Source organism: Chenopodium quinoa, unplaced genomic scaffold (assembly GCF_001683475.1).
Source record: "Chenopodium quinoa cultivar QQ74 unplaced genomic scaffold, ASM168347v1, whole genome shotgun sequence".
Classification (NCBI taxonomy): Eukaryota; Viridiplantae; Streptophyta; class Magnoliopsida; order Caryophyllales; family Amaranthaceae; genus Chenopodium; species Chenopodium quinoa.
In genome coordinates, this window is record NW_018745024.1 from 2,399,592 (window position 1) to 2,410,448 (window position 10,857).

A 10,857-nucleotide genomic window follows, 5' to 3' on the forward strand; every position below is an offset into this window, starting at 1 on the left:
ACAGGAACAAGAAGATGATAATGATTTTGAAATTGGATTAATAAGAGACAGGGATGAAGAAGAGACTCAAAAGCAAACCAAGGAAAAGCAGCCTGCTCCAGAAGAGGATCATCAAGAAAATGAAGAAGTTCCTCAACCCGATGAACAGGTAAATGAGGAACAAGCAGAAGAAGTAGGAGGAACAGAAACAGAAGCTCCTCAAATTGGAGTTCCAGCAAGGGAATTTCAACCAGTTCATTCAAGTATCAAGGTTCCCATCCAACTGATCTCATAAATGCTTAATGATTTTGATGATGACACAACCTCACTTACTTAAAAACTAATAAATGCTTAATTGTTTAAGTGTGTACTCAGTTACAAAGACCTGGAGAATAAAGTGTCTTATAAAGATATCATGAGGAACAAGAAGGCCAGAAGCAGAGCTATCCATAAAGAAGAGTTCCCTCACAGGAACTAGCGCTTCAGAAATGAAGACTGGAGAAGAGAAGGTTCCCTCAGGGAACAGAAGCTCCAGAGAAGAAGCCTCATCAGAGAAGAGAAGTTCCTCCTAAGGAACAGAAGCCTCGGAGTAGAAGCTTCATCAGAGACATGAAGACTAAAATATATTTTATATTTTAGGATTTGTGTAAGTATAAGAAGTTAATTATACTCAAAAATTCTGTGTGAAATTAGTCTTAAAAGATAAAACTATGCATGCTAGAAATTAGGAAATTGGTTAAGTTGTTAAATGATTATCTTTTCTTAACTTAAAGATTTTATTTATTTTCTGATTTTCGAAAATATCTAGTGTAGAAAGATTTTTTTTTTTCTTATTTTCGAAAATATCTTTAAAATCTCCATGTTTCCCAAAACTTGCGGCCTACTCTCCCATGTTCTTCTTCAGTCATGGCTTTGCATATTGAGGAGTTCATGGTTCCTTAATTCAAGGGACATGTTCTTCTTAGTGGGTATGAGTAGTGGCGTAATGGATTTGCTGCACAATATGGTTTTTCCAATATGTTTATTGCTCTATAAATAGTCTTTGAAATCTAATGGAAAAACTTACCCTTGCTCACATAAGTTTTCAAGCTTCAAATCGAGTCAAGTGACAATTCCACACAAGTTCATTTGAGTGTTCTTAATGTTCTTATACTAGAGTTTGTTTATTTTTCGAGTTGTAATTTGGGGAATGGGGAAGTTCGAGTGAACGTTTGTGTATGAGAAAGAGAAGTGAGAAAGAGAAGAGAGAACAGAGAAGAGAGAAGAGAGAACAGAGAAGAGAGAAGTGAGAAGAGAGAAAGAGAAGAGAAGAGTGACAAGTTGGGTGACTTGTTCCTCGGGGTTTCAAGTTCGTAGAGGAATTTGAGTTTGAGTCTTTAGTTTGTAATAGGACCATTTGCCCTATTCTAGTGAAGATTCTTTTCCCAAAATCCCAGGTGGTCGTGGTTTTTCTCCTTGTTAGGGCCAAGGAGTTTTCCACGTAAAAATCTCTCTTGCATTCTTTAGTTCCTTTAGTTAATCTTTCAGTTCCTTTAGCTAACTTAATCTTAATTTCGCAAAAAGTTAGGCTAAAGCCTCATACTACAATTCAACCCCCCATCTTGTAGTATTCATTGAAACAATACTATTACTAATACTAGCTAATTTGTGAGCTATAACATTGCCCGATCGTTTAATGAAAGAAATTTTAAATTATATTTGTGTAAAATTAATTTTAGATAGAGTGTTTTTTTTTTTAATCTGAATTTTTTTTTTATTCAAATGTAATATTTTGAAATGATCTGACATAAAATTATTGGTAAGGTAAAACTCAACTCATAATTATGTTTTACCTTTTAAATTATAAGTATCTCATTCTTTATATATTTCAGTGATATATTCTTTTATAAATTCATAATTTATTTTATAATTATTTGATATGTTCTTTCCGCTTTAATTTGGGTATACCATGCACATAGTACACCCGGGTGTACAAACCACCAATTGGTCTAGATAAAGTTACTCTTAATAGTCTCAAATGACACACGGTGTCTCCAATGTCGTCTCCAATAATCTCCTTCAAGTGATGTGCTAATATCTCAATCAAATATAGTCATACTCATAATAAGTCTTTTTCATTTTAATTAAATTCCATAAACCTACTTCAACTAGTCAAAGTCATATATACCTTATTTAAACTACACAACTACTTATATACGTTATTAATAAGCTAGATTCACATCAAATTCCCTCTTCTCATATGATACCTCCCAAACTCTTGGGTCTTTGAAAAGCCAACTTTGTTTCATCTTTACAAAGTCATGGTAGACAACACAACCATAGTCCCAATAGCATACATTAACAACTCAACCTCGGTACCACCATGGCTGAACAAAGGCGACAACGCATGGCAAATGATCGCGGCCACCCTAGTCGGTCTCCAAAGCGTACCGGGCCTAGTAATCCTCTACGGAAGCATAGTAAAAAAGAAATGGGCAGTCAACTCCGCCTTCATGGCACTCTACGCCTTTGCAGCCGTAATAATATGTTGGGTCACATGGGCATACAAGATGTCCTTTGGTAAACAACTTCTTCCATTTTGGGGTACAGCCGGTCCTGCTCTAGGGCAGGACTTCCTCCTAAGCCAATCCGAAATACCGGAATCAGTCCATCGGAATCATAAGCTCCTCAAGCAGATGTATCCGATGGCGGCCATGGTGTGGTACCAAGGGATGTTTGCAGCTATCACTATGATATTGCTAGCAGGGTCATTATTGGGTCGGATGAATATAAGGGCGTGGATGATGTTTGTGCCGCTTTGGTTGACGTTTTCGTATACGGTGGGTGCGTTCAGCTTGTGGGGTGGAGGGTTCTTGTTTCGTTGGGGTGTATTGGATTACTCCGGTGGTTATGTTATCCATGTTTCTTCTGGTATTGCTGGCTTGACTGCTGCTTATTGGGTAACCATTTTTTCTCCTCCTCTCAATTTCATTGATTTTAATCATTATTTTTCTTGTACATTATTATGTCGTCATACATGCATGACTTTATTTGACAATATTGTTGTGGGTTTTAGGGGATAAGTTATTATTTGATCATTTTTATACAGAATACCGTTTTTTTTCTTGGCGAAAAATAATTGCTATTACGAAGTACAAACTTTAGAAGAAGTAAATACAGAGTAACACATTATAGAAGCGTCACAAACCGTTTATTCGATTCATTTTGTTTGCAATACTCGGTGTCTTGGTCATATTTCTATATAATACACCTTACATTTGTCCAGGGCTTTTTTTTTTAATGGAAGAATCTTGAGTTGACTAGTTGAGAATCTTAGGTGGATAAAATGATTGAAAATTAAAATACACCTCTGTATTTAATTTGGTCAATTAAGCAATTACTTAGTAGATTCCAAAAATCAAAAAAATTATATTATACTTTGTGTATATATGTCAAGGGCATTGCGACGAACGCCCCCGGGTCATTGGATACGCATTTAAAATATTACCTTTTCTTTAAGATATTTAAAATATTACTTAAAGTGGTATTAATTTGGGAAAACATAACAAAATCACGGGTTGATCGGAGTAATTAATGTTAATTTTTTATTTAATCCTTCTACTTTTAGCTAGATTATTCAACGCCCTCGGGGTGTTCATTAGCTTTGGCCATATATCAATATATACCTGGACTTATTATATTATAAACTTAAATATAAATGTACAGAATTTTATATTAAAAGAACATATTAACAAAGACAGAAGGATTAATTAATGAGCTAGCAATATCATTCCTTTCGTTGTCAATGATTGTTTTATTTATATTTTCATTTTAAATTATATTTGATTTAGATTGTAAAATCATTGAACATTTGATTTTATATAGATTTGATTATATAATGTTTATGTTAGTCACTACAAGTGTAGAGCTGGAACATGTACATCATTGACTTGTAGTTGGTATTAATTAAAGTAAGGAGGCTTTAAATATCTTGCCTTTCGATTGGTTTATTTTTTTTGTTAGTACTCTATTAATTAGACTAGGCATGACCATCACCTAACTACAAACTATCGTTCCTCTATTATTCCTTATGTAGGATAAACATTAGACAATAGATTCACAAAATGTTTATGCAAATTTTAGAACATAATTTAATATAATTAATGGACATGCATAGTACAGTTAATACTCCATATGTCATTGTCGATTCTTCTAATTTAAAGAAAGTTATCATCGTACTGTATTCATCAAAAAACCTAATAAGGTGTTAATGCACAAATATACTATGAGTGCCCTACATCAATTTTAGTTTGCGAGGCAAGTTGCTCAACAAATTTTACCCAGTACAAATGATGTTAACGACGGCATACTTGTTAATATGCAACTTTGACTAATAAACTCTTTAATTATTTATATGTATAAAATATTGAAATTTGAAGTGTATACATTAAGACGATTCTATGAAGTACTAATCGTAGTATATGACTGTGTTTATTATTAATAATGTAGATAGAGATTAATAGAGTGCATGTAAATAGTGTATAATTTGAAGTAAAAAATTTATTTAGAAACGGAAGGAATAATTACATACATACTCTATATAAAAGCAACTTAGCATAAAACTTGTTCCCCTAGCAATGGTTCTTGATTTTTAAGTATTAGACAATAGAAATTTGTTTAAACTAGATTCTTATTTTGTTTGCATACTGATAGTTATGGCCGCCTTGATTGACTAAATTAATATAATTGGTAAAACATTAGTTGTACAAGGAAAATATTCCCATTGCATCCTAAACAATTGCATGACCCTTTCATGACAATTTCCTATCAATTCCAAAATTTCTACTAGTCAGCTTGTTTTTCGTATTTTTTTTTATCTATTCTCTTTCTTTGATTAAAGATTTATAAATAATACTTCACTTTTAATATTCTAGAAGACGTGGAAGAGATAATTAGAATGAGAAGATTCATTACATAAAAAATTGGACAGAGAATTTTCTTTATTTAGAAAAATACAAATATATATCTTTTAAAAAAAAATGAAAAGACCAAGTCTATTATTGGAGTCTTGACTTCTTGAAAATTAAGAGTTATGCTTGATAAAATTAGTAATAATTTTGATGATCTGCGTCATCATTTGATAACCACAAATATTCAAGTAATACACTTTTAGAATTTTGTCTCCATCAATCAAAACTATATATGGAAATGATAAAAGTAGTGTTTGATAATTAGTTGGGTCTTTTAAGATACTTGTGTCCAAATATAAAGTTAGATCTTTATGAAATTAAAGTTAGAAATACTTGTTATAGATAGCTTTCGGACTTTAAGGAAAATGCTATACATACCCCTTAGGTCTATATATAACCATTAAATTTACACTTAAAAATCGTAAAAAATTTAAGGAATCATCAAAATATAAAAACACTAATTACACTGATTTACGCTTGTTTTTGTCATGAATTCCTAATTTTATTCAATTTTCAAGAGTGTATTTAATACATAGGGCTATATATAGCATTACCCTAACTTAAAATATAATTTCTGGCTAATGTATTGATTGTCAAAAACTATTAATTAGAGCTAAATGTTTTAACTTTATTGTAACATACATGAAATAACAATAACAATTTCGTCAAAGATATACTCTTGAAGTATTGAACACACTTAACCGTTTAAGGGTCTGTTCTCTTACGTTGAAATTCAGTTCAATTCAATTCTGTTCTGTTCAATTCAGCTCAGTTCAGTTCAATTCAGTTCAGTTCAGTTCAGTTCAGCTCAGTTTAGTTCAGTTCAGTTCAGTTCAGTTCAACTCAGCTCCTAATTTCGTTCTCTTATGAAATATTCATTTCACTTCAGTTCAGTTCAGCTTAGTTCAGTTCAGTTCAGTTCAGTTAAGCTCAATTCAGTTCAGTTCAGTTCAGTTAAGCTGAGTTCAGTCAATGAGAACAGACCCTAAATCTTACCCATGAGAGGTTAAGTTTGTTTCGTGTTGTAAGTAAGTTTGTTCGATGATTGTTAACTATTGTAGTAAATGTTAGCTGTGGGAATCTAACTGCTAACACACCAACCATAGAAAACAAAATAATAAAAGTAGTAAAAGAAGTACCAAGTATATTGAAGTATTAAATCTATTATTTCAATTTGAATTTCACAAAATCAATTATCAAAAGTGAAAATTATGCAAATTCTCTCTATTTTTCACTCTATCCAAAAGTAAAGATTTCCCTCTTTTTCCTACCACTCTTTTTTCTTCATAATTCATAATCGTGACAAAAGACAATATTGCAATAACAACTTGGAATCGAGAGAATGCGTGCATAAGTACATGCACTTCATCCTTATCACATTCTTCCAAATTATATGCTGTAACCAATTCAAATTATTTGGTGGCATAGATTGATAGATAGACAAATATTTTGAGTCAATCAATAGAGTCAATGATTGCATTGACTTGGTGACTTTTATCATAACTCAAATTTATAATTTCGATCATAAAATTTTGTTTATTTAGGTGACACACTATAATTATCTCATTCTTTACATCTCTAAAAGTTAGATGGAGTAGATGTTTGATAGTAAGACATTCAATTCACACACCAAGCATTTTGGCACCTTATTTTGTAAGACGAGCATGACTTAATAAGCATTAACAGTATATTAATACATCCACCATAATATCATTATCTAAGTTGAAAATAGCGTTTATTTTTGGAGCTTATATAGTGATATTATACGGAGAGAATAAAGATTTAAAAAAAAAATATACGGAGAGAATAAAGTGTTCATGTTTGAATAATGACAATTGACAAGTTGACAAATGACCAATTTGTCCTTGGCCTACCACAATTGACGACTGATGTTCATATATCGTTCATATTACATACTTCGTATATATGTCTATAAGCCAATATAGTTTAAGCCATGTTTCTACCCCTAGTTGGATTAACCTATTACAACCGTTTTATATTTTTTTCCAATTTTAAAATTTATAATATCTCATAAATAATACTCCGTACACCAAAGTTGTAAAAAATATAAAATGGAGATAGTATATTATTTCTAGCTCAAGACAAAACAAATTTGTACGGGATAATAGAACAAGAAAGCGAAATATCAAATCTAATTTTTAATATATACTACCATACATTGAAAAATATTTTGAATAAGAGCTCAATTTTGAGTTATGATGAACTAACTTGAAATACTTATAACATGATCAGTATTTGATTGTTCACATCCCTCCGTTCTTTTTTTATCTGCTCATTTTCCATTTTGATATGTTATTTTTATTCCTTTATTTGTTTTATCTTCTCAAATCTATTTTTTTTTTTACAAGCTCAAATCTAATTTTTAATATATACTACTTTTGTTTATTCCTTTATTTGTAAAGAAAATTTTCATTTTTCTCACTTCTAATCCCACCACATGCATGATCCACATAAAACTATATACCTAGAAAGTAAATCGGGATGCATGATCCATTTTATATGAGCATTGTTGAAAGATAAAAAGAAAATTAAAAAAAAAAAGAAGTACATCATATAAAAAAATAAAAACCCTAAATATGAAAATATGATCCGATTGAAATTGGACCTAATTCGGCTTTATGAATACGAATGATATATTCCGAAAGGAAATACGGATTACATTCAATTTGGCCAACCTTTCCATGTTATGTAGCTTGATGTCTTGTGTAGTTGTGTGTGATCTAAGTGAGTTGACAATGCATGCATGCGTCATCTAAATGGACACAATATACGTAAGATTGAGTGTAATTGGAAATTTTGTATGTAGGTGGGTCCAAGATTGAAGAAAGATAGAGAAAGGTTTCCTCCAAACAACGTATTATTGATGTTGGCAGGTGCAGGATTACTATGGTTAGGATGGTCAGGTTTTAATGGTGGAGGCACATTTAGTGCTAACATTGAATCTTCCTTGGCTATCATTAACACCAATGTTTGTGCTGCCACTAGCTTGCTCATGTGGACGTTACTTGATGTCCTCTATTTCAAAAAACCTTCCGTTATCGGAGCTGTTCAAGGCATGATGACTGGCCTCGTCTGCATTACTCCTGGTGCTGGTAATTTGTTACTCCCTTTGTTCCATATTACTTTAGATGCAACTAGTTTGACTTTAATTGTCAAACATGACAAACTTTGACCAAATTTAATGTGACATTTAGTTAGTGCTTAAATGGTTAAAAACGTGTTCATTTGTATATATGTATAGGTCTTGTCCAAGGATGGTCAGCAATTGTGATGGGCATATTATCAGGAAGCATACCATGGTTCACAATGATGATTGTCCACAAAAAATGGAAACCAATGCAAGCCATCGACGACACACTAGGAGTTTTCCACACACACGCGGTGGCTGGACTCCTAGGAGGTGTACTCACCGGCATCTTTGCCAACCCTAGACTAACAAGGGTGTTCTTAGGTGAGGAAGGCGTCTCCAAAGACAAACGAGGCGCAATCTATGGTGGTGGAGGAGGAGGAACCCAAGTACTTATGCAAATAGTAGGAGGGTTATTTGTCATAGGGTGGAACCTTGTGTCAACTTCTATAATTTGTGTGTTAATTAGATTGGTAATTCCACTAAGAATGTCCGAAGAAGAGTTGTTGATAGGAGATGATGCCGCGCATGGTGAAGAGGCGTATGCATTGTGGGGTGATGGGGAGAAGTATGACTCTACGGTGCATGCTCGTCAACTTGATGATTATGTGCCTAACACTAGGTCTATTGGTGCTACTCAAGTTGTATAATATAAGCTAAGCTACTATAATATTAGACGGACCAGGGAGTGGCCTGCAGCCCAGGCCACGACCCGCCCCATGATTCAAAAATTGTATAATACAATTAAGTTGCAACAATATTTGTTAGAGACAATTTGGCTGAGTTGGTTGCATCATTGTCTATGTCTTGTTTGGGACTTGATGAGACCAAAATCTAAATTTTAGATTTGAGTTGGAGTGTAACATAACTGAGCTTGGGTAACATGTTAGATTTCAAATGTGCGATGTGTGCTTCAATTCAAATTTGATGATAACCCTAATTTATTCATTTACGGGGATTTTTTTATTTTTTTTTTTATAATAAAAAACCTATATATTTTTTTGTCAAAATTAGTTGTTGTATATTGTGGTAGCTATTAATAAAATGTACTAGCTATCAATAAAATGTACTCAAAGTGATTTAGTTCTAGATTTACTTAAAAGGTTTGCTTTAAATAAATTAAAGTAGACAATAATTTTTCTAGAATTGATCATGCATGCTTGTGAAAGTCAAGCTATAAATACATTCACTGATAAATTAAAACCACTAGGGCTAGCTCATGAATCTAGTGCTTCAATTTACAGGTTCTTTTATTTTTCACAAGTTGACAAGTTGACGCTCATTCAGTGATGTAAAGCTGTCAAACAAATCGTCTCAAGTCATCGATCAAATTTGTATTATTTGTTGATAAAGCTGTCGAAACTCACTTGATTCATTAAATCAATTTTTATTAACTCTCTAAACTAATGCAACACGTAGAATTAAATGATTGGATGTATCGACCCAATGATCATGACTCATTACCTTCTTTGAAGTAAAGTTGTTAAGAAACTTTTAATAAACTAGCTAGATAAATTTGGTATTCCCAATTAGATTGGCAATTCCACTAACAACATGTTCTCTTCGGTTTAAATTCAGTTCAATTCAGTTCCAATCACCTTGATTCAGTTTCTAATTTCCTTCTCTTATAAAATATTTATTTCAACTCTATCCAGTTCAGTTCAGATCAGCTCTAATCAGCTCAATTTAGTTCAGCTCATTTCATAAATCAGAACATGCCTTAAGAATGTCCAATTGAAAGTAGATATTCAAAAGAAAATTAGAGACTAGTGTTTAATATCCACCTATCTTTTGAACGCATTAAATTTCACCTATCTTGACAACATTGTACAATTCTTTTAATGCATACAACAATGTAGCTGTACATACAAGGCATACAATAGTTTCAAGCTTAAATTACAAAATAAATATAAGGTGCTTGCCCACGTACGGCACGACACTTGAAGGTGAGAGCATTAGACCGCAGTACTCATCAGTCATCACTATCATTTTCCCATGATCGAGACTCGTGAAGTTGCATGATCATGACCTAAATGTTAAGAAATGTTAATCCATTCAATTATAAAATATTGAATTCAAAAGTGAACCGATCGGATTATGTATGTTGATGACCCTAACCAATATGGTATTGCCAAATTGATAACTCACTCAACATGAAACCAAACTAACCTCGAATATGTCATAACATACTAATGATATACCCTGTGTCCCTGTCCAAGTACAACTAACCTCAAATATTTCATAACACAATAATGATATACGGGAGTACAAGTATAGAACGTTGGTTATTTGGTAACTCTAAAATGAAAATACATTAAAAAAAATTTCATTTATTAAAAATAAGCTAAAAAACACACACAATACGTACTCGTGTAATATAAGAAACATATTAAGCTCGATCCTCCTTATCCTAATCAGGGGCGAAGCCAGGAATTAAACCTTGAGGGGGCCGAGGCTTATATAAAACAAAATATTTCAATACTTATATATTTTTTTCCTACTTTTTTCATAGCAAAAAAATTACTTTTGCACTATTATACATTAGCTTTGATCTAACCATAATTTTTACTAGTATTTAAATTACATTGTATTATTTTATATATAAAAAAAGTTGCTACATTAACGTTAAGAATTTCATGATTGCCATTATATACCATTAATATGTTACATCATATATTAATAAAAATTATAAAAAGTTGATTGCTTGAACGTAAATGTTGAGATAATTCCAACAAGATCTACAAAAGAGTATTAAAGGAGTATGCGAATGTGTAAAATTTG

General features: G+C 32.2%; 1 protein-coding gene across 1 annotated transcript; it reads left to right on the forward strand.

The window, feature by feature from the left end:
- Positions 1–2,169: 2,169 nt before the first annotated feature.
- On the forward strand, positions 2,170–9,023 carry LOC110708285 (ammonium transporter 3 member 1). The gene is made up of 3 exons (XM_021886377.1): positions 2,170–2,918; positions 7,756–8,041; positions 8,191–9,023. The coding sequence occupies exons 1-3, from the start codon at positions 2,280–2,282 to the stop codon at positions 8,724–8,726; spliced, it is 1,461 nt and encodes a 486-aa protein (XP_021742069.1). The 5' UTR covers positions 2,170–2,279; the 3' UTR covers positions 8,727–9,023.
- The last annotated feature ends 1,834 nt before the right edge of the window (positions 9,024–10,857 follow it).

Excerpts from the sequence above, each read along its gene's own strand:
- LOC110708285 (XM_021886377.1), top strand. The coding sequence starts at position 2,280 with ATGGTAGACAACACAACCATAGTCCCAATAGCATACATTAACAACTCA. Across the intron at positions 2,919-7,755 it reads GCTTGACTGCTGCTTATTGG|GTGGGTCCAAGATTGAAGAA; the intron begins GTAACCATTTTT and ends TTTTGTATGTAG. Across the intron at positions 8,042-8,190 it reads CTGCATTACTCCTGGTGCTG|GTCTTGTCCAAGGATGGTCA; the intron begins GTAATTTGTTAC and ends ATATATGTATAG.